Here is a 24,838-nt window from a genome sequence, read left to right as displayed (position 1 = left end):
CCACATGCATAAGCTGAAGACAAGTGGGAGGAAGGGGGGAGCAGAGAGAGCGAGAACACAGTATGCTGCCCGAGCTGCTTCTGGTTGAGATCTCCCACCTGCCTCCCAATTCTGGTATCTCCACTGCTTTGGGCCCCATCAATGCTCTACACTGGCTAGCAGGTTGAGTATTCATTCACAGCCTCATGTACATGCCGTGGCCTATCCATGAGCACAGGTGAAGAGACATTTACCTGGCACTCCAACATGGTTTTCCACACATCGAATATAATTTTGTGCCTTGGGTGGGAGATCCTCCCATTTCCTCGCCCCAGTCGTGTCAGTCTTCCACCCAGGCATTGTTTCATACTCTACTTCCACCTTCTGCAGTATCTCCTGATTAGCTGTGAAAGCACAGTTAGCAACATGTATGAATACAATAGTTCCACTTTAAAAGATGATATCTATAGATCTTGAGCAGGAAAATTTTAATGAATGTTTAAAAAAATGAAAATAATGACATGAAACAGGAACATTTATAATGTTGAGCCAACAGCTCACTCTATTTACTAGTACTGTTGTTGTCGGTATATCCAAAGACAAACTGAGAGCATGTCTACACTACAAACTTAAGTTGACCCACGTTAGATTCAGTTACAGCCACAGCAGTAATTAATGCGGTGGCTGATGTCCACACTACCCTCCTTCCTCACCAGGAGCGCTTCCACTGAGTGAAGAGGGGCAGTGTGTGGGGGGGGGAGGGGAGGCGGGGGGGCTGAGAGCCAGGGCACTCAGCTCTGCTCAGCTCCCCGCCAGGAGCCCAGCTGCCTCCTGGGCTTCTCGCCTCCCTGCTCTCCGCCAGGAAACGGGGGCAGCGCCTGGGGCTTATCGCCTCTGGCAGGGATATTGCCACCCAGAGTTAGGTCGGCTGCTGTGTCCCCAGCGGGGAGCTGGGACCCGGGGGGGGGAGGTGGGGCAGCAGGGCTCCCAGTGGGGAGCCTGGGCTGCAGACCAAGCCAGGAACTTGGGTGGCAGCCCAGCTTGGAGCAGAGACCGGGCAGGAGCCCGGCTGGGGGCAGCCAACAGCTGATGTAAGGAACGCAGTGTCTAGACAGACACTGCATTGCCTAACTAGACCAACACAAGCCCTACCCCTCTCGTGGAGGTGGAGCTATTCTGTCGGTGTAGTAGTGCACTTCCAGCGGCGGAAGCAAGGCTGCAGTGTAGACACTGACATAGCTAGCAGCTTATGTCAATCTAGGTCTGTAGTGTAGACCAAGCCTCAGTCCTACAGAGTAAGACCATTCTGATGAAAAGGATCCAGCTCATTTGGTTTCATTTCCTCAGTACCCTGTGATGCTATATATAGAGCTATACTGATGAGACTAATATTTCTAGGAAGATAAGGAAACAATTATTTTAGGCCTTATCTACAGAAGCTTTGTCTGTTTGGTTTTTTTAATCAGTTCAACTGTACAAGTGGTAGCAAAAATGGGAGCCAGCACATTAGCCAGTGTCTCATCTCTAGGACAGAGTTAAATAACACAGTGGTTAAAATGCTGGCAGCTGCAGGCAGCCCTTTCCACACAGAACTCTCACCATCGCTACCACCCATGGAGCTGAACTAGTTGAAATGGTGGGAAATTTTTGACCCAAAGGTCTAGCACTGGCAGAGCCTTAGGCCATTGTGGTTTGGTCAGTGGACTCTTCCATGACTGCTCAGTGTAGGCAAGCAGTCAGAGCCATAAGTGACCTTGCGTAAGTTAGGGAAACCCTGTGTTGTGTCATTAGGCATAGGCTGTTTAGTTAGGGCATGGCTACACTTGCAGATGTGGAGCTCTGTGAGTTAAACCAGCCCTTGGAGAGCGCAGTAGGGAAAGCGCTGCCATGTGTCCACACTGTCAGATTCAAGAGCACTAGCATGGCCACATTAGCAGCTCTTGCAACGCCACAGAGAGCAGTGCATTGTGGCAACTATCCCAGCATGCAAGTGGCTGCAACATGCTTTTCAAATGCGGGGGGGAGTGTGACAGGGAGTGTGTTGTGTGTATGTGAGGGGAGAGAGAGTGGGTTTTGCGGGGGCTGAGAGCATGTCAGCATTCTGTCTTGTAAGTTCAGACAGCAGCAGACCCTCCCTCTCCTCCACCTCTCTCTCTCACACACTCACAGCAAGCAACATTCCACACCAGTGGTTGCTTTGTCCTGGGGCAGATAAGCAGCTGGCTGTCAGAAACGGAGCTTTGAAAGGGCACAGCCGCATTCCTACAGCCGATTCCAAAACAATGACAAGAGTGGCCACTTGATGTAAGGGGATTATGGGACCTTTCTGGAGGCCGATCAGAGCGCAGTAATGCAATACCTTGTTCACACTGACACTGGGGCGTTACAGCCGAGGCGCAGCAAGTGTTATGCTTCTTGTGGAGGTGGATTACCAGGAGCGCTCCAGCTGCAGAGTCCAGGCGCTCTAAGTGCCTTGTTAGTCTGGACGGGTCATGAGTTAGGGCTGCTTTAACGCGCTCTAACTTGCAAGTGTAGCCAAGCCCTTAGTTTGGCAACTAGAGAGCCAGGGGAAGCTACAGGGTCACTGTGTGCAGCAGTCTGAATAAAAACAGCAAGTTCGTATTGACTACAAGTGAGTCTTGTCTATTCTCAGGCATGACATCAGCAGGGCATGGGAACAGTCAGGGGTGGTCAACCTGTGGCTCTGGAGCCAAATGCGGCTCTTCAGAAGTTAATATGTGGCTCCTTGTATAGGCACCAACTCCAGGACTGGAGCTGCAGATGCCATCTTTCCAATGTGCCAGGGGGTGCTCACTGCTCAACCTCTGGCTCTGCCCCCACTCCACCCCTTCCCATCTCCTCCCCTGAGCCTGTGGTGCCCTCGCTCCTCCCCTTCCCCCCCCCCCCCCGAGCCTCCTGCATGCCGTGAAACAGCTGATTGGGAGGTGCAGGGAGGGAAGGGGAGGCACTGATTAGCAGGGTTGCCAGTGGGCAGGAGGTGCTGGGAGCGGGGGCAGGGGGCTGATGGGGGACTGCTGATATATTACCGTGGCTCTTTGGCAATGTACATTGGTAAATTCTGGCTCCTTCTCAGGCTCAGGTTGGCCACCTTTGGGAACAGTAAACATAGCTCATGGGGGAAAGGAGTCTACTTCCTGTAGCCATTCTAATCAACTTAGAAGTTAAACAGAGAGCCTCCAGAGGAAGCCCTCCAGCTTAAAATTCAATGGGAGCTGAGCATCTAACTCCCTTAGGCTGCCTTGAAATCCCTACCCAAGGATACTTTGGCACAATGCAGGGCCTCGGAGAGGGAGGAGTAAAAGTGAAAAAATAGGAGGGATCCTCAGGCTTGGAGAACACCATTTGGGTAAGAAAATCAGAGCATGAAAAGCTGCAAAGCATTATGGGGTAGGCTATCATTAGACCAGTAAGAGTCCTAACATCTGAAATCCCATGTTATTTTAAACCAAAGTCAAAAAAGTTTTAACATGTATTGAAATGGACTGTATCTTTTTATGAACTAAAATGTCAATTGCTGCTAATTATACTGGCACTCTGCAAAGAGAGCAAAGCAGTTTGTCTCCGTGTCTCAGCTTTTACAACATAACAATACTCCCTTTACTTTTCCGTTGCGAAGCATGATTTCATTGACATACTCCTGAGACTGCAGCCCTCGTTCATCAGAGATTAAAATGTAACAAACAAACACCCCAAAACGAAAACAAAAAATCCAATATCACTGTGTATACATAGCCTGATTCTCCATTGTCCTATATCTTGGAGTCATTTACACCTGTACGAAGTGACAGTAAAACTCTACTATTCTGATTTGGTGGAAGCGTTTTACACCACTTTGCTTCGGTGTAAGTTCCTACAAAGCGCTGGGCAACAGAGAATCAGGTCTGGCTTTTAAGTACAAAATACTTAACAGAAAAGAGAGAAGTGATCACCAAGACTTTTTTAAAAACATACCTGGAAAATATGGAATTCTTTTTCCAGACAGTTTGTAAGCAACACCGATTTTAATCTCATCAAGGACATCCAGAATATCCAGTTTTGTTAATGCCAGACTGTCCAGAAAAACATTGGATAAAGTTACACACAAGTTGAATCCTTCTATCATCGTCTTCTTTAATCCCTTCCACCTGCTTTTTCTACTCTTGTACTCATAGACCAAGTTCAGCCAACCCAGTATAAAGGAAAATTCAGACATATTAGAATATGAACTTTGTTAATTGAATTCATGCCTCTGTGATGACCAAATTACCATGTTTTACTTCCACACATTTGCCTGCTCATATAGGTGAACAACAGTGTGTTCAATCACATCCTTTAAAATGCAATTATGCACTGAAAAGTGATTATGTGAAACGGCACTTTTAACTATCAGGCGTAGTCACTGTATTAAGATGCACATCTTCTTACCTTAGTGGTACTACTGTTTACTCACATTATCCTTGCAGAACTAACAAGGCTAAGAGAAAAAGAGCTGAGTTCTATTTTTTCTTCGGCCTCAACAGAATTGTTTAATAAGTTCCAGTTACAGGGCCAAGCACTTAGCCCTGTGTAAACCCACTGATGGCATAATTTGGCCTACAGAACCTTTATTACTGATGATGATATGCAGTCAGGAAAGATCCCAGCTTGACTTCCAGATCCCTAGATGAGTTAGTTTATTTAATTGATAGCCTGGCTATCTTTTACAAAACACATTTCATGTAGAAATCATAAAGGGATAAATAGTGGAATCTTAAGGTGCTGTTTTTGCAGAGTCACTTTTCGAAGTAGAACTGCACTTGAAAATAGTACCCAAATATCTCTAAAAACAACATGCCTGATCCTCGGTGTAGCTCCACTGATATTTGCATCACTCATCTAGGGATCTGGCCAGACATACGCATGTTTTCAATGTTAGATTGACTTTGGGAGGATGAAGGAGTCATTAAAAATTTGGAAAGAGATGCACAGGGCTGCTGTTCTTTGCCTCATTCATGGCATATATCAGTGGTTCCCACTTCTCAACCAGGAATACACAGCAGTCTTCCGGGGGTACATCAACTCATCTAGATATTTGCATAGTTTTACAACAGGATATGTAAAAAGGACTAGTGCAGTAAATACAAACTAAAATTTAGTATGACTTGTTTATACTGCTCTATATATTATGAAATATAAGTACAATATTTATATTCCAATTGAGTTATTTTATAATTATATAGTAAAGAGGAGAAAGTAAGTCATTTTTCAGTAATAGTGTGCTGTGACATGTACGTATTTTTGTGTCTGGTTTTGTAAGCAAGTACTTTTTAAATGAGGTGAAACTTGGGGTATGCAAGACAAATCAGATTCCCGAAAAGGGGTACAGTTGTCTGGATAGTTGAGAGCCACTGGCATACACCTCCTATTGTTGCTTAGGTGTCAAGGGTCCAAATCATCAAAAGTATTTAGGCTCCTTACTTCCACTGAAATCAATTGGAATTAGAAGTCTAAGTTCCTTGGAGGATCTGAGCCAAAGTCCCCAGGATTAACATAGTTTTGCTGATGGGGAAAACAGTAATTCCATGTAACTGAAAAGGAAACAGACTATAGCTCTTTAATGTCACTTCTACAAAGAATGGAGATGCAGAAGTGAAAACAACATAGGGCCTTGGGTAAACACTAATTTTACAAAACATTCAGATAAGTTACTGCAGAAAGATTGTTTCATGTTTGTTTCATGACTGATAAAAATCTATGTTTTCACACCCCTTAGAGACATAGTAAAGCTGACCTAAGCCCCAGTATAGGCATCGCTAGGTCAAAAGAAGAATTCTTCTGTTGACAGAGCTACTGCCTCTTGGGTGGGATTTACTACAGCAATGGAAGAATGACTTTTGTAACTGTAGCAAGCGTCTACACTACAGCACTACAGTGGCATAGCTGTCTGGGATGATATGAATGGGTCATTAAGGCAGTGGTTCCCAAACTGTGGGTCACGACCCCAAATGGGGTTGCATCATCAGCAGATGGGGTTGCGGTGATCCCTAGTGTATGGTGGATGCCATTTTGCTTTTCAAAATGGCATCGTCCATGCTGTCTGGGGTCTCAGCAGGAAATACTTCATTAAAATGGGGTTGTGCCAGCAAAAAAGTTTGGAAAGTTCCGCACTGAGGACTGGCTGGGACCAACCCATATCAATGGAAAGCCCTACAGAGAGAATGGAAACCCCAAGGACTGAACAACCGACACTTAACAGGAGGCTCCTAGCTTGACTGGCTGGAGCACACATGAACTCAGCAGGAAGACAATGCAGGATGGTGACCAGAGGGGGTGATAGGAACTGGGGTCACAGAGAGATTCAGAGCTCCTACCTGGGACCAAGGCTACGCCTGCACTACAGACCTTACAGTGGCACAGCTATATCACTGCAGCCACACCACTGTAAGGTCTCCCATGTACCCGCTCTATGCCGACGGGAGAGAGCACTCCCATCGGCATAATTCAACCACCCTCAGGAGCAGTGGTAGCTATGTTTGGGGGAGAGCATCTCCTGCCAATATAGCGCTGTTCACACCAGCACTTCTTTCAATGGAACTTATGTCAGTCAGGGGGTGTTTTTTCACACCCCTGACCAATAAAAGTGCTAGTGTAGATATAGCCTATGAAAAAGGGACCGAGATAGGGAAAGGAAACAGAGATGGTTCCTATAGTTGTATGGCTTAAGAGGGAGCCCTGGAATTGGCCAGTATGAACTCTGCCTTAACATTTGCTTCTCTGTGCAAACCTCAGGACTTCCCAATGCTGTGTTCCAGTTCACTAACAAACCCTACTCTGTTTTGAAAATGCTACCTGGAGACACTGCAAATTCTCGTGCATTGACCCCTGAAGAGGGTGCACGTCCCTGAACACGAGTCTCTCCGAGTTGGGCTCAATGGGCAGAGCTCTCAGTGAGAAGCAAGAATGCTGCAGCCCAGAGGCACCATCTTAGAGATGCTGAGTCTGCGTGGCCTACCCTTAAGGAAAAGTGGGACCTTTGGGGGCCTGGTGCACAGATGGCCAAGAAACTGTTTGAAAGCTGGGTCATCGCACAGATCCTGTGGATCTTTGCCAGGCTCTCTAATGGACCAATCCAATGTTTGCTGGAGTCAATGGGAGTCTTTCTGAATGCACTAGGTAAAGAATGACAGACAGAAGAACGGCTGCAGCAAACTCTGATACACTGATATGTTCGACATCAGTCATTTGGTGCAGAGCAAATGAGTATTTGTATCAGAATGTCATCATATCACACAAAGTCTCTAGCTCTAAGAATACACATATTTGCATTTCATGGGCATTTAGGTAGCAGTCTGAGATTATTTTCCCTATGACAATATTTTATTGCATTTTTGAATAAAATGTAACACTTAACTGCACTTATATTAACGTGACCTACATATTTTATTTTGTGAAAAACAAAATTATCTGTTCCATATGTAACGCAAAATCTGTGACGCTTACGCGGTGAATCCATTGATCATGTGAGCGTATCTCAAAATGACAAGGTCTAACCAGCCACAGCGCCTTTTCCGGCCTGTGGTTACTCCCCATTCATGGCCTCGGGACTGCAAGAGGTCTCCAATTTCCTACAGGAAGATAAAGAGACGTCGATGGTGTTTCAACAACAGAGGTAACAAACCTCAGCCTGTCAAATCAATTTTTTTTTAAAGTAAAGCTTAGTTCTCTTAAAAGGGGACTTCAGTTGAAACTAATGCCCCTATCCACAGAAACTGGTACAGTACAGCATCAACAGTATGACTTTTCCCACAATGTGCTTCAATATGCTTCAGTATGACTGGTTCTTATTTTGGAGGAGCCCCTATTTCCCCTTCATATGATAAGAAAATCTTCTTAGCAATTCAGCCCCTGATTTCTCTGTTAAGAGTTTATTTCCTTGCACTCCCCCATCAGTATGTCTGTTTCCATCTGGTGGTTTGCAGGAGGGGTTGTGCCTTTTTTGTCTTAGACCATAAGCTCTTTGGGGCAGCAACAATCTTTTTGTTCTGTATTTCACAGAGCCTAGCACAATGGGGTCCTGGTCCATGACTGGGGCTCCTGGGCATTATGATAATACAAATAATAAATATTAATAAAAAGTGTCATTATAATAATACAAATAACTAAAAGTGCCAGCTGGTGCCCATTGGGATGGCAATTTTTGTTATGCGAACAAAAAGAAGAGAAAAACCTTCCCATGAGGAACTGAACCAGACCACCAATTCATTTCATTGCATCCATTAGATTTAGTCACTGTAACATTAAAGAGGATTCAGACCAGAGACCTAGAAGTTTATGGACGCATATCTCATTATTATTCTCCTGAGCCATCCAGTTTACTGATAACGAAGGTACAATATACATTTAAAAACCCTACCCACTCCCCATTTTTAATCAAGAAGTTTTTGCATGATTGGCTGAAGCACAAACTGGTCTATTTTATAAATCATTCAGAATACATCATATCGTTAATAACACAAGACTATAACCTGCAGTTCCCAAGTTCTTATACAGACAAAATTCCTAGTGAAGCAACGAGTTTTGCCTGAGTGAAGGCTGGAGGTTCTGGCAACAACAAACAATTGCCAGTGTAACTGCACCAATAGCCGTGAGATAAAATGATGACATTTATACTGGAGAGATAAGGTGGGTGAGGTAATATCTTTTATTGTATCTACTTTTGTTAGTGAGAGGACAAGCTCACAAGCTTACAAGCTTTAGGTCTGGGAAACTTCAGCAGAGTGTCACAGCTAAGTACAAGAGGGTTTAGCATAAGTATTTAACACATATTGCAAGGGACAACTCAAGGTGAAGTGGCCCATTAATACCCCTCCAGTCATACGGAAGAAAGGAGGGAGGGGCTGTTAGGGGGTTATAGATGTTGTAATAAGCCATATCTAGTGTCTCTATCCAGTCCATGATTTTTAGTGTCTTGCGAAATTATGAATTTAAGCTCCCAAAAGCTTTCAAAAAGGCTTGTCTTTTGAGTGTTCCTTTGAGGATAAGGTCTGAAAGGTCAGATATAGAGTAATTGCTTTGTTAAAAGTGTTCATCAAACAGGTGATGTTGTATTCTTGTCTTTTATCATTTTCCTATGTGTGCTCATCTGAGAGTGTAGTGATTGCCTAGTTTCATGCGCATGGTTGCTATTTGGGCAGTTAAGATACACCACATGTTGTGATAGGCACGTGTAGGATCCATTGTTCTTGAAAGATGTGTTGTGGGGGCTGTTGATCATTGTAGCAGTGGAGAAATGTCTGCAGGTTTTGCATCTGTTGTTCTGGCAGGGTCTGGTGCAGCTTTGAGGTGGTGTGTCCTGGTCTATGGGGAGCTTGCTTCTGATGATGAGCTTGAAGAGGTTGAGGGGTTGTCTGAAGGCCAGAAGAGGGGGTTCAGGAAAGATTTCTTTCCAGATGGGATCCCCATCAGGTATGGGTTGTAGTTGTTTGATGATACCCGTTATGGGTGTGCTAAAAAAAAAATCTGTTCCACCTTTTATTTAGCTGTGACACTCTGGGTACGTTTCCCAGACCTGAAGAAGGGCTTTGTGTAAGTTTGAAAGCTTGTCTCTCTCACCAGCAAAAGTTGGTCCAATAAAAGCTATTACCTCACCCACCTTGTCTCTCTAATATTCTGGGAGCAACATGGCTACAACAACACAGCATACAACAATGGAAGACATTTATATCTGTAATTTGTTATGACAGGTACAGAGATTGTAATAGAATGCCATCACATCAGTGTTGTCTGCTTTGCAAAAAACATCTCAGGCTGCCTTCAACTGAGTTACACTAGGGATGAATGTGGTCCCTTGACATTGGCTTGGCATTTATGTGTCAGCAGGAGACCATTATCCTGTTACAATATTCTATCCCATTGACCTTATTTCTCGGTTACTGTAATGTAATGTTAAACCTACGTTTATCTGCTCAGTGGGAAAGGCTCCAATTCCCACTCTAGTAGTGTATGCCTTCACCACACCATATACTTCACCAATGTTCTGAGGAGGAACACCAAGTCCAGTGCATACACCACCCACAGTACAGTTTGATGATGTCACAAATGGGTACGTGCCTGCCAAAAAACAAAACAAAACAGCACAACCTTGTTTCCATGGTGATGGAAAACAAAGGCTACCTTTCCTTGTATTAATCAAAGATGGGCTTGCATTTGTAACTTCACATGGTTACCACCGGTGGCTAAATTAGATTGACTCTATAGGAGAAGCTCTCACCACACCAGTCAAGGAGGAGGGAGAAGTGCTGTTTACCCCAAGGTGAGGAGGGGTAGCAATTTAGCAGAGAAAGCTGAGCTCTGCTCCCTTAACACTCCCACTTGGTGATCAGAGTAGCTTCAGTTGTATAATTTTTTTCTCTAAAGTCTCATTAGAAATTTAAAGGTGACTTTATTCAAATTAAGATAACTTTACTGACTGATGCTTCCATGTGATATAAGGCGGCTTTCAGAGTGCCCAAAATCATTAGCTCTGCCAAATTAAGAAAACCACAGTTCTTTCACAGTGAAATTTATCCCGATACAGAAGGCCCACACAAGGTCATAAGCATACATCTCTTGCATCCCATTTAAGACTGGCTGTCAGGATGACATTCAAAGCAGGCCTAGGGGCTGCAATGTGGAATTGCTGGGGAAGCAGTTGCATGTGTCTACATCAGCCCCCGCAATCTGGCCTGTAAGGCCACAAAAGAGCAGGGACTGCATAGTCACTTTTATGTGGATCAGACAGTCCTATACAACTGGCAGAGGGCTTCAGCTTCTTTCCCAGTCTACAGGATGCTATTCAGCTGCCTTACACCTTGGCCCTAGAATGGAGCATGGATTTCACCTCCCTACTGTTCTGCACTTCAACCTCATGGAGCCCAAGTACTCAGAGGCTTTATGTGGATGCAATGGATATCAATCTTAGAGCATAACAGGTGCACAGAGTATTGTACAGGCTGCCTGCACTGGGATGAATTTCATTCCCAATGAACATGAATTACTCTCAATAGCATTTTAGTGAGACCTCTGTGTGTGTGTATGTATGCATGCACACACGCAAAACTGCCATTGACTGAAATGGGGCCAGGATTTCACCTCTTGCCTCTTAAGGCAAATCTTGTTACTGGTGTAGTGCCTGAGTGATCATGCTATACACCTGGCAGATCAGCATAGGTAAAGAGAAGGATAATTTTTTGTTGCACAATTCCACAGTACAAGGACAGTAGTAACCCCTGTGCAAGCTTGAAGAGGAGGGAAGGTTTGCCCCATGCATGGTATGTATCCTCCTCATTGCATGCAGATCTCTGTGCACCAACAGGGCAGAAAATCTCACTTGGAATCTTCTACTTTCAGCCATAGAGCACAAAACATAAAAGATGAAAAGAGAACATGGCCATCTGCAGTCCACATACAATATTGCTACATTAAACACAGACTTACGATTCTGCCATCCAATGGATTGCTAAGTATATAGAGCTATAATAGTACCTGACCTATGAAGAAAGGTTAAAAAAAACTGGGTATGTTTAGTCTTGAGAAAAGACAACTAAAGCGGGGACCTGATAACAGTCTTTGAATACATTAAGGGCTATTATAAAGAGGACAGTGATCAGTTGTTCTCCATGTCCACTGAAGGTAGGACAAGAAGCAATGGGCTTAATCTGCAGCGAGGGAGATTTAGGTTAGATATTAGGAAAAACTTTCTAACTCTAAGGGTATTGAGGCTTTGGAATAGTCTTCCATGGGAGGTTATGGAATCACCATCAGTGGAAGTTTTTAAGAAGATGTTCGACAAACCTGTCAGGGATGGTCTAGATTTACTTAGTCCTGCCTCAGTGCAGGAGTCTGTACTTCATGACTTCTTGAGCTCCTTTCCAGCCCTACATTTCCATGATTCGATAGTCTGAAGACAAACCATCATTGCAGTCAGTTAGGCCAACCTGCAGCTCTGCCAGCTGTCACAGGTTTAATCATGCAGTCACCACACCAGATTAAAGGTTAGGTTTTGGAAGTATCATTATATATGGCTCCCTCATACATGGTATTTGACAGTTGTGAAGACTACTCTCTCCATTTGGCTCCTCAGCAGGACATGCATTTTGAAGCGGTGATATCAGATACATTTCTTCCGGGTTCCTACACATATTCCTGCTGAGAGGAATACCTTGACATTTCAGAATACCAGAGTAAGAAGCATGGGTGTTTTTTCCTGTGTTCAAGCATGAGACTTAAAGGAACCAGATTTGTACCCATTGGAAGTATCCAACTCAGATTTCATAGCCAGCAGAATGATATTCTCCAGGGAGTGCCCATTTCATGTTCCTCATTGCTAAAGCTTACTTTGTCACATTTCTACCAATAGAAATATAGGTGATTATACCCATAAGTAGATCTCTCTTTGTTAGCTGTAGTGCACCATTCTTTTGTCCTCAGAGGTAGAGTCTCAGAGGACTGGAAGGGACCTTGGAGGTCTTCTAGCCCAGTTCCCTGCACTCAGGGTAAGACTAAGTATTATCTAGATCTCCCTGAAAAAGTGTTTTTCTAACCTGCTTTTAAAAACCTCCAATAATGCAGATTCCACAACCTCCGTAGGCAATTTATTCCAGTGCTAACTACCCTGACAGTTAGGAAGTTTTTCCTAATGTCCAACCTAAACCTCCCTTACTGCAGTTTAATCCCGTTGCTTCTTATCCTATCCTCAGAGGTTAACGAGACAATTTTTCTCCCTCCTCCTTCTAACGCCCTTTTATGTATTTGAAAACTGTTATGTCCCTGTTCCGTCTTCTCTTCTCCAGACTAAACAAACCCATTTTTTTCATATTTCCTCATAGACCCGTTTTCTAGACCTTTAATTATTTTTATGACTCTCCCCTGGACTGTCTCCAATTCGTCCATGTCTTTCCTGAAATATGGTGCCCAGAACTGAACACATTACTCCAGTTGAGACCTTATCAGCATGGAGTAGAATCACTTCTAGTGTCTTGCTTGCCCTCCTACTAATACATCCCAGAATGATGTTTGCTATTTTTGCAACAGCGTTGCACTGTTGAGTCATATTTAGCTTACGATCCATTATAACCCCCAGATCCGTTTCCACAACACTCCTTCCTAGACAGTCATTTCCCATTTTGTATGTGTACAACTGATTGTTCCTTCTTTAGTGGAGTACTTTACATTTGTCCTTATTGAATTTTATCCTCTTTACTTCAAACCATTTCTACAGTTTGACCAGACCATTTTGAATTGTAATCCTATCCTCCAAAGCACTTACAACCCCTCCCTACTTGGTATCATTCACAAACTTTAAAAGTGTACTCTCTATGCTATTATCTATATCATTGATGAAGACATTGAACAGAACTGGACCCAAGACCGATCCCTGCAGGACCCCACCTGATATGCTCTTCCAGCTTGACTGTGAAGCACTGATAACTACTATCAGGGAAGGGTTTTCCAACCAGTTATGCACCCACCTTATAGTAGCTCCACCTAGGCTGTATTTCCCTAGTTTGTTTATGAGAAAGTCACGTGAGACAGTATCAAAAGCCTTACTAAAGTCAAGATATACCACATCTACCACTTCCCCCTATCCACCAGGCTAGTATACATATATTGAAACTGATAAAGCTTTCACTTCGGTTGGATTTAGGATAACAGAATTTGGTGTAAGGGCCCACAGAGGCAAAGCCACCTCCTTTAGCATATCTTGTAAAATCATCAGCCACTGCATTTGTGCACTGCTGCTATTTGCCTGAACAGTAATGTTTAGTTCAGAATTATGAAAAGTGAAATAATGTTCTGGCCATTCTCCCAATAATCCCCAAATGATATAATAAGAGGATTTTTTTTTCTGATTTCCTACTGTTAGCAAAGCTGATGCAAAGACAAATGAAAACAAGCCATCTCTCAGGAGTTAAATGTACTTTACAGGGTTACTTACCAAAGTCAATGTCAAGTAGTGCTGCATTGGCACCTTCAATAAGAATTTTCTTTGGGGAGCCGTGAAGAGCTTCATACATAAAATAAACACCATCTCGGACCATTGGTCTTATTTTTTCAGCGTATCCCTGAAAGTTTCAATATAAATGTACATTTCACCAAACAATGCTACCAGAATGGCTGGAGCAATGAACAATATGGTCAGCTGTAAAAACTCACAAATGACTCTAATATGCCAGCCTCAAAACTACACTTTACCTGGAAAACAAAACAATTCGTTATCATGCCATAACAAAACTGTGCCTAATCACTCACACACCCAAAAAGACGATTACTGATAGAATGTTGTATACCATTTCTATATTGTGTACCTCAGCAGCAATGATGCACAGCTACATCATATTTTAAACAGAACATAATCTAGCCATACTAACATATGGATGAGACAGAAATGCTCTGTGCAACAACTAATTGCTAAAACTAGTTCTGCAATAGGCCTGGAAGTCTCTTAGATAGCCTAGAATTCAGTCACGGGCAGAAGAATAAGAAAAGTGACCGCAAGTCTGTATTGCCCAGATCTCTTTAATAAAGCATGATCAATTTATCTTGATACACATTACATTAGAATAATAACTATGTTTTGAACATCTCTTTTTATTAGGACTTATTTTTAATATTCCTTATCTGAGAGCATTCTATTATAAAATATATATTTTACTGTGATTCATCAGTTGTATGATGATGTATGTATGTATGTATGTATTTCCTCAATATGCTTTAATTTCTTATACAATTTTTGTAGTTTTACAGTTTTTATAAGAAATAATTCAGAGACATTTTCAGCTGGATTTAGATTTTAACATTTTTCTACCTTGGTTCTTTTTACATCTTTATATATGATCACAGTGTTCCTTTCTGGCTTTAGAATCTATGACTATATGAATCTTCCCCAATATTAAATCTTTACCTTTAGTTTTTTCAGTTGCCCTTCTGTGTCTATTTCCAAAGTGGGAAACATTGACTTGTATTGGTGTGCCAGATTCTTGAACCTGCAAAATACCAAAAACTTGTATATGCAGAACTTGCAGTAGTTTCTGTTTTAAAAATCTTTGGCAACTATTCAGTTTGTATCATAAAATAAGTATAGTAAAGGTTCTCCAGTGAAAATACATATGACTCACATACGAGTATAAACAACATTTATCCATGCCCTGGTCATTTAAAGTGACTGGAAGCTGTGCACACACACAATAAATATTTACTAAAGTTTCCCCTGCACCTACTTCCTTAATTTTTTTTATTTAAAGGATTTGCACACAAACTCATACACACTAGTTTAAAAATATCCCCTTATAAAGCCAACTTGTCATCCAAAACGTACCATTCCTCTATGGACTATTTTACAAGTATTAATAATTGTACCTTGAAGAAAATTCATCAAAGTCTGAAAGGAGGTCACAAATACGAAGGCCTGTTCGTGCAGCTTTGGAAGAATATGTTGGTCCAATTCCTTTCTTTGTCGTACCAATACTAATTAAATAAAGAAAAAAGTGTGTCTAAACGTGTGTATAAAAATATGTTTTATGCTACTGAATTTTATCAAAACTTTTCATTATACTACATATTCGGGAAGTGTTCCAAAATGGAGACGAATATTTTATGAATAAAGCTCTAACTTTTTATTATTACAGATATTGAAGTTTTCCTGCTTCAGTACACATGCATAATAATTGCTACTATGCACTGTGTGCAGAAAAGGCCTCAATCCTTGGATCTGGCTCAACTCAGCTAAGAACCCCCAGGGCAGGAGGGGTGTGTGTGTGTAATAAAGATGTTGATATATAATTACTTTTTTCCCTCTTGTGCTTGACGCTGTACTTCTTGAAGTCCATCAACTGCCTGGTGAAAGTCAAACACTGCACAGCAAAGGAAAACCACAGGAACAGGATGAGACACCGAAGGAGAAAAACATCTTAAAAACAAAACAAAACACACTGGTATCTACAATTTAAATGCTAAGTCCAAAAGCCTTTGTGATTGTTGAATATGCACTGTTCTCACATGAAGTATTACAGAATATTATGAAAACAATATGCAGAACTACATATTAGGAACTATAAATTCTATTAATATCTTACTGGTAAAGTTTATTCATTCTCTACAGCATGGGAAGAAACAATATTAGATACAAATACAGGATTCCTTTTCAAGGTAAAATAGCAGTTTTGAATGCATATCCTGGGCCTATCATTTGCGTTTCCTATCAGTCCTTTCTATGCTTTAATCTTCACTTTGATAAATACTTACCAATGTGTGCTCTGTCTGATATGATGAGTCTTTTCTCCCAATCCTTTAAACCTGTCAGAAGATATAAATTAAAGACTTAAGATTTATATTCTACTGAGGTTGTCAGACTTGGGCATTTACTTTTAGTTTTACTGTATCTTTCCTCTAATTCTCTTTCTTGTTAAATGTGTTGCAAATCCAGATGTACAGTTTACTTTAAATGGAGTAGAAGTCACCTTGGTTAACACATCAATCAACTGTTTTCAACTGGACAATACTTTCTGATTTTGGTATGGATAAAGGTATCAGGTATTCTTCATAATCCCATTATACTGTAGCACACATTCAATTTTTGTTATAAATTAAGTCAAAAGCTATTAACTGTGTTGCTAATGATGATACTTTAATTTTTTTTCCAAAGTGCTGCCTGTCTATGAAAAAAAGCTTTAACTAAATTTTTAAAAATTGTACCCACAATTTGTTCCCACCAAAGCATAGAATTTGCAATTATAAACATTTCTGCACAGAAGCTAGGACACAGAAATCCTGGGCCTATTGAAGTCAATGGGATTTTTGCCACTGACTTCAGTGGAACCAGGATTTCACCTTATCTTTTGTTGCAGCAAATAACTGCCCCCATAGAATTCAGAGACTGTTCTTTAAAATTTGTCCATAAGACACTTACACCCTGTATTTTGTCAGGATTGCTCTCTAAATTATTTTAAATTGGAAAATTGCTGTGCAGAATATTTATGGCAAGTGGTCAAAATCTGGGTCTGAAATGTACTTTGATTTACCTACCATTATAAAAAAATTATTTACAAGATTAGTTGACACAAACCTTTCTTTTCATTTTTTTCAGCTTCTTCAAACAAGCCTGGTAAATGTATAACCACCCCATTACCTTTGGGAAAACACAAAAGATTTATTTTAAAAAGCAGGAGATAGAATATCCATCCTTTAAAATGACTCATGTAAACATCATATTTTGTACTGAAAAAATCTCATTAAAACTTCCCTAGGACTGAAGATTACCCTGTGCTCATCATTAATTGGTTTTAAGAACCTTTGGAGCCAAATTCACATTTGGTATAAACAGGTGCTAAGTCTACTAAAGTCAATAGAATGGTACCTGCTTACATCAGATCTGAATTTGGGGTCTGATTCAAAGCCAACTGAAGTCAATGGAGTCTTTTGATTGAAATGGCTTTTGGACCTCAATTCCACATTGGTGTAAGCTCAAAGAAGTCAATGGACTTACACCAGGGACATATATGGCTGATATTATTTAAGTCTTCATCTATCAAATGCATTTGGGACTGGGCGACAGGGGATGGATCACTTGATGATTACCTGTTCTGTTCATTCCCTTTGGGGCACCTGGCATTGGTCACTGTTGGAAGACAGGATACTGGCCTAAACAGACCTTTGGTCTGACCCAATATGGCAGCTCTTATGTTCTTATATCTTTACACTGAGCTCAAAATAGCTACTGTGATACATGAGAAATGTTTTTTTCCTTTAAAACTGGAAATTAAGTTCTATAAACAATACAGTGTGTACTGGAGATGAGGAAGGATTAGAGACATGGTGGGCTGGAAACAGCTGCTACTTGCTTCTTCCTGGAAGCACCAGAAATACATGCAGTACCTGCTTCTCTGCATAAATCTAGATTGGTTATTAGTTATTTTCCATACTAACTGGAAACAGAACCAACCATATTTATCACCAGAAAAACAGAAGTTTTACTTAGTATATTTTAGTATTGAAACTAGAGATGGGCTGGAACCAGTACCACAAATCTGAGCACCTCCAAAATTTGGAATGGGAAAAGATTTAAAATCTGGGATTGGATCTAAGGGCTGTGCTGCTATAGCATTTCAAGTGCAGGCACTACCTTTGTCAACAGGAGGGATTCTCCCATCAGCCTAGCTAATCCACCTCCATGAGAAGCAGTTGCTAGGTCAATGGCAGAATTCTTCTGTTGACTTGATGTCTACATTGGGGGTTAGGTTGGCTTAACTACGTCGTTCAGTGTGTGGATTTTTCACACCCCTGAGCGACCCAGCTACGCTGATGTAAATTCCCGGTGTAGACCAACCCTAAGTAATCTGACTCAGGCCAACCTTTAGAGTACTTATAACAGTATGTTAGTGTTGCTTTTGGTGTAATGTTAAAGGAAAATTGAAGCTATTTTGATTAGTACAACGTAAAATCTCAGAGTAAGGTATACTTCATATAAGGAGTGTACTGTGACATCTACTTTTTCTAAAAGCTTTAATTACATTTGTCATGTCTTGCATATTCCCTGTAATATCTATGTTGCTGACAAGTGGTATAATTAGGGACAATAAGCAAGATACAAACCATTCAAATCTTTGTTTATTTGCTAGGACCAAATAGTCAAACTCAGATGCATAAATTGTGCCAAGAAAACCCAGGCTGTTCATGTAAAACAACCAATTTGCAAACAAGTACAGAGTTACCACTTGGGTAGGCTCAAGCACTAACTTCTTTTAAAATCTGACCATTGGCCTCTATTTTTTTCAAACGGCCCATTAGTTTAGTTCAGCTATAGTAAATATCCTGTTGAAAAATTATTCATGAAATGCAGTTCATGCTAGCGATAGTCAGTATGTAGGAAATGGAGCTAGATACATTCTTAGAAATCCAGCTTCTGGTTTGCATTCCAGCTACCATGTTCGACAAACCCAATGAATGCAGTGTTGCAATGACACTTATATCATGATGTTGTAACACAAAAATCATAACATTGCGATGTGACATCAGCCCAGAAGAGCACACATTTCAAGAAGTATGGATGGCAAAAGACTGCCTGGAAGATATTCTGCCAAGTAAAGCACTGAATCTTGGGACCTATTTCTGAAATTTGGGAAAAGAGGAGAGGCTAGAGAAAAGTAAAAGGATCGGTTAGTGTATGTACAGGTGTTCGCATCTGCAAAGTGCAGGCAAATGTATATGCATATGCAATTTTGAACATGCACATCTGGAAGACAAGAGCTGAACTCCCAAATATCATTAAAAAAGCAAGGATACAGAAAGGAAGATTTATATTTTCACGGTTTCTCTAATAATGGATATTAACATGACATTGAATAAGAAATAACGGTGTGAAATGTGGCAAATAATCTTACAACTGTAGTAATAAAAATAAAACAGCTGAAGCCAAAAGAATCCTTACTCACAACCTTTCATGTTTTTGTTTATTTGTTTTATAAAACCCTGATTATGATTGCCTTCCATGCAACATTAACTTTTGAACAGGACAAGATGTTTATCTTACCAATGAAAGAAATTGCCTTTGGATTAATTATGCCACTAGGAAAGAGGTGAAAATCATATTCCTTCCCATCAACAACGACAGTGTGGCCTGCATTATTCCCACCCTGCAAAAGAAAGACACAAACAGATGATTAAGGACATTATTATGTCTCTTTACTACTGCAGCTAAAGATTTGGCAGTTTGATCTTTATTATTTCTGCATCCATGTCTTGGTCAGGTCCCCATGTTTTCCACCTTATTTTAGTTTTTCAGTTTTTCCCAGCTTTCTCAAGAACTATAGTCTGATTGGTTTCAGAGTAGCAGCCGTGTTAGTCTGTATCCACAAAAAGAACAGGAGTACTTCTGGCACCTTAGAGACTAACACATTTATTAGAGCATAAGCTTTCGTGCACTACAGCTCACACATCATCGGATGCATAGAATGGAACATATAGTAAGAAGATATATAGATATACACATACAGAGAAGGTGGAAGCTGCCATACAAACTGTAAGAGGTTAATTAATTAAGATGAGCTATTATCAGCAGGAGAAAAAAAACTTTTGTAGTGATAATCAAGATGGCCCATTTAGACAGTTGACAAGAAGGTGTGAGATAAGTATCCTCACACCTTCTTGTCAACTGTCTAAATGGGCCATCTTGATTATCACTACAAAAGTTTTTTTCTCCTGCTGATAATAGCTCATCTTAATTAATTACAGGTTTCAGAGTAGCAGCCATGTTAGTCTGTATCCACAAAAAGAAAAAGAGTACTTGTGGCACTTTAGAGACTAACAAATTTATTTGAGCATAAGCTTTCGTGAGCTATAGCTCACTTCATCGGATGCATTCAGTGGAAAATACAGAGGGGAGATTTATATACATAGAGAACATGAAACAATGGGTGTTACCATACACAACAGGGTGGATTGCAGCAAGCGGTCCCAGGGGCGGAGGAGTCTGCAGCTCGACCCTGGCAAAGAGGTGGTGACCTCGAGAAGGGCAGGCACACTAGGGGTTCTCCCTGGAAACCGTGGGGAGCTGAGAGCACACAGGCCTGTGAGTCCACAACAACTTGGGAAGAGCGGAGTGATGGCCTGTCACCGTCTCCTTAAGAAGGACATTGTAACCCTATGCAGAAAGGAAGGGTTGAGCATTGGAAAGTTCACCAAAGCACAGCTAATCGTGCAGCTGGAGGAGGATGACCGCTCTAAGGAACAGATTCCTGACCCCAAATGGGGCTATAGCAGGATCTGGGAGCAGCTGGAGTGGTAGCCAGGCATCACCAAGACTCCTGTCCCCAACCAGACGAGGGTCTTCATGATCGGGTTCCCCATCGGGGGATCAGAGATGGATGGGATTGGAGCTGAGTCCGAGAGAGCAAGAGGACTGTGAGAGACAGCGAGAGCCCGAGAAAGAGCTGCAGAAGCAGCAGCAGCATGAACTGGCGGTGGTGGAGCGGAGAGGCCTAGGGGACCTCCCAGAGGTGAGTGGGGATAGACCCCGGGGTGCCAGTTCTGCAGGGAACCTCGAGACTAAATTGCTGCCCCTGGTTAAGGTGCGGGGCAATGTGGATGCCCACCTCACTGCCTTTGAGCAGGCTGAAGATTTGAACCAGGGGGACCCTGCGGAAAAGCCCCGGTGTCTAGCTCCTTTGCTGGGTCCCAAGGCCATAGACTCCGTCAGCCAGATGGGTGGGGAGGTGGACAGGCTCCCATTCCTGACCCCAACATATATGTCTGTGTGGAGTTTCCTGGGGTCAGGCCCCTCGGACCTCCAGTGGGAGCGGAAGGTGATGGTCAATGGGGAGACATTCCTGGGGTGGCGAGATCTTGGGACAGAGAGAACTGTTGTCAGGCCCTGGGTGGTGCAGCCTCAGATGCTGAGGGGTGTGTGAGCTGGGTGAGGGTCCCAGGGATGAAGCCCCTCGCCCTGCCTATGGCCCAGATCCCTGTGCAGACCCAGGAGGGGTCGGGCTGGCTGGTCCTTGGGGTTCTCCAGGATACCAGCTGCGAGACCCTGTTGTGGGGTGACTGTGTCTCTTTGGGACAGGATCCAGGCCTTGCTCCTGTAACTGCCAAGGGTTTGAATTTGAATCCAGGGAACCAATCGGTGGAGAGGGGGCTCACGCTGGCTCTGATGCAGTGAGGAAAGCAGCGAGCTTGCTGCCTACCCCCACTGGGACAGCAAGGGCAGCGCTGCGCACAGTGGGAGCTGAGACCCCAGCTGAGTGTGGGGAGACACAGGCAGGGCAGGTTATCTGTTGGGAGTGGCAAGGTGCTTGGTAAAGGAGAAAGTGTGTCCAGCTCTTCTTTGTCTGTGGAGCAGACAGAAGGGCCCTTTCAGCCTGTGATGGTTGAAAATAGTGCAGTTGTCTCAGAGTTGGTTCTGGATTCAGCTAAAGCCCAGGAAGGGAAGGGTCCTAAGTTTGTGTCTGCTCGGGAGAATGGCACTGTAACTAGGTCGCATCCAGTTAGTGTCTATGTAAAATCCCAGAGACCAGACAATTCTGGTGCTTGTATTTTGCCTGTTGCTAGTGTGTTGTTGGAAAAGGGTGTAGCAACTCTGTCTAATCAGGGTGAGATCCTAGCCAGGGCACAAGGAGAGCATGAAGGTGATGTGATTGTTTTACCTACTGAGGGTGTGGAAACCTGTAATGAGAGTGATCACTTAAGGTTAGCTATTACCAGCAAGGGGGGGGGGCGACACGGGGTGGGGGGGGGAACAGACCTTTTGTAGTGATAATCAAGGTGGGCCATTTCCAGCAGTTGACAAGAACGTCTGAGGAACAGTGGGACGGGGGGGGGGGGGGGGAATTGAATAAACATGGGGAAATAGTTTTACTTTGTGTAATGACCCATCCACTCCCAGTCTTTATTCAAGCCTAAGTTAATTGTATCCAGTTTGCAAATTAATTCCAGTTCAGCAGTCTCTGGTTGGAGTCCGTTTTTGAAGTTTTTTTGTTGAAGAATTGCAACTTTTAGATCTGTAATCGAGTGACCGAAGAGATTGAAGTGTTCTCCAACCGGTTTTTGAATGTTATAATTCTTGCCGTCTGATTTGTGTCCATTTATTCTTTTACGTAGAGACTGTCCAGTTTGACCAATGTACATGGCAGAGGAGCATTGCTGGCACATGATGGCATATATCGCATTAGTAGATGTGCAGGTGAATGAGCCTCTGATTGTGTGGCTGATGTGATTAGGCCCTATGATGGTGTCCCCAGAATAGATATGTGGACACAGTTGGCAACAGGCTTTGTTGCAAGGATAGGTTCCTGGGTTAGTGGTTCTGTTGTGTGGTGTGTGGTTGCTGGTGAGTATTTGCTTCAGGTTGGGGGGCTGTCTGTAAGCAAGGACTGGCCTGTCTCCCAAGATCTGTGAGAGTGATGGGTCGTCTTTCAGGATAGGTTGTAGATCCTTGATGATACGTTGGAGAGGTTTTAGTTGGGGGCTGAAGGTGATGGCTAGTGGCGTTCTGTTATTTAAGTCACTAATGTCTTGCAGTTGGAGAATAGGGGGGAAATTTTCAAAAGTGCCTAAGTTACTAAAGAACCTAAGTCTCATATTCTAAACTTGTCTTAGGTACTTAAAAACCTAAGTCTAACTGAAAGTGACCCTTGAAAGCTAAGGGCCAGATTTTTAATGCTGTTTAGGCACCAAAACACACAGACAGGTGACTACTGGGATTTTTACAAGTGCCTAGGGATCTAACTCCCAAGTAGTTTGCTCAAGAACACCACAAGATATTTTTTCCCTTCAAGGGCTGACCATGGGTGCCTGGAGCCCTCATAGCTATATTAATTGTGTTATAGGATGTGTATTCAGTATTACAGTCTCAGAGCATTCGAAACCCATGACTAAGGGCAAAATCATGGGATTGATTTAAGAATCATGAGATTTAATAAATATTAAAAAAATAAAGGTTGGGTTCTCTTTTAATTGCCTTCTGGGTTTTGAGCCTTTAGGGTGCACTCAGGTCACATTTGCAAGCTTTTCTCCACAACCACGAGGGCTAGAAACTTGTATCTTTTAATGAAATCAGAAATTTTCAGGTAATTACATAGCTCTAGAAAATGGAGCTTTAATAAAAAGCATCAAATATCACAAGACTCATGACAAAAAGGCAAGAGTTGACAACACTGTGTATTCATTACTACATGGCTTATATTATATGAAAGAAAATCTGAGGTATTTTAGTTTATTTTAATGCACTTTTATGTACATTAGTATGTACATAATATTACTGTTATGTTACTTGTTTTCATTTGTATGTTATGTGGAATTTCAATAAATTCCAGCCCAAAGGCTGCTCTATTTAACTTTTCTACATTCCTGTGCTGTTTTAAAATCATACTGTCTTTCTTCTAAATCTTTAAAACCCTTTCCAACAATTTGGTCTAAATTTAGTGCAGCCTGAGATGCATGTCATATTCCAGGCTCAAAAAGAGATTTAAGTGTACATAAGAGGGGAAGTTGCACTAAGTGAGAGTAAGCCTATATCCATAGAGCTATGCCAGGACAGCCCACTAGGATAGACGTAGTCCACACCAACAGGGTTCCAGTTTTTCTGCTGGTACAGGAACTCCACTCCCTAAATAATGTTAGCTACATTGACAGAAGCCGTCTTCCATTATATCTGAGGCTGGACTACACTAGGAAATTAGGTTGGGATAGCTATGTTTCTCGGGGTGAGAGTTAAACGGACCTAACCCCCCGGTGTAGACAGAGCTACGTCAATGGGAGAATCTCTCCCATCAGTGTGGGTAGCATCTTCACTGAAGCGCTACTGCAGTGCAGTGCATCCTGCAGTGTTTTAAGTGTAGACAAGCCCTCAATTAGAGATGTAGTTTTTCATACCCCTGACCAATGGAGCTAGGCTGACATCACTTTTAAGTGTAGATAAGACCAACTTTCTCATTTTAAACAAGGGGAATTCCTTGGGACTGCTGCATTCTACTAATTGCACAAGAGTCCCTGCATGGTGAGACTTCCGTTAAAAGAATGCATACATTGATAAATAGATTTATTTTTACAATATATTATCAAACACCCATCCTTGTAGTGCCTAGGTTGCAAAGGACACAGTATAAGAAGTCTCTTGGGTTACCTCATAAAACTTGTTGCCTTCTTCAGTACATCATTTTATTTAAAACTTTTCCAGTTTTAAAGATTTTGGAGTTTAGGCCTATCTGTGATATTGTATTCCCGTATCAAGCTTCAACCAGCTCTGCAATTTCCAGCACAACAACATGCCTCACATTAGCTCTTCTTATCCTCCCAATACAGTTTTAAAATACTGACAGAGAAAGAAAGAAGGAAGGAAAAAGGAGAACAT

The 24,838-nt window shown here is 42.2% G+C and overlaps 1 protein-coding gene across 3 annotated transcripts in view; it reads right to left on the bottom strand.

Annotated features, from left to right (window-relative positions):
• The window catches only part of ADSS1 (adenylosuccinate synthase 1), a 229,222-nt gene that overhangs the window by 5,179 nt on the left and 199,205 nt on the right, over positions 1–24,838 (bottom strand). The window contains exons 2-12 of one of the 3 annotated variants that reach the window (XM_073349802.2): positions 19,523–19,625; positions 17,060–17,122; positions 16,240–16,290; positions 15,782–15,848; positions 15,355–15,462; positions 14,900–14,981; positions 13,934–14,060; positions 9,914–10,068; positions 7,459–7,583; positions 3,952–4,049; positions 234–383 (exon numbers count right to left, since the gene is read on the bottom strand). In XM_073349802.2, the coding sequence (XP_073205903.1) occupies positions 234–383; positions 3,952–4,049; positions 7,459–7,583; positions 9,914–10,068; positions 13,934–14,060; positions 14,900–14,981; positions 15,355–15,462; positions 15,782–15,848; positions 16,240–16,290; positions 17,060–17,122; positions 19,523–19,625 (1,129 nt within the window). Of the gene's footprint in view, positions 1–233; positions 384–3,951; positions 4,050–7,393; positions 7,584–9,913; positions 10,069–13,933; positions 14,061–14,899; positions 14,982–15,354; positions 15,463–15,781; positions 15,849–16,239; positions 16,291–17,059; positions 17,123–19,522; positions 19,626–24,838 lie in introns of those variants that run through there. The other 2 variants (XR_012159583.2, XM_073349803.1) reach the window with 2 other exon arrangements.

Source organism: Lepidochelys kempii, chromosome 6, assembly GCF_965140285.1.
Source record: "Lepidochelys kempii isolate rLepKem1 chromosome 6, rLepKem1.hap1, whole genome shotgun sequence".
NCBI classification, from domain to species: domain Eukaryota; kingdom Metazoa; phylum Chordata; order Testudines; family Cheloniidae; genus Lepidochelys; species Lepidochelys kempii.
This window is presented reverse-complemented; position numbering and strand designations above follow the sequence as displayed.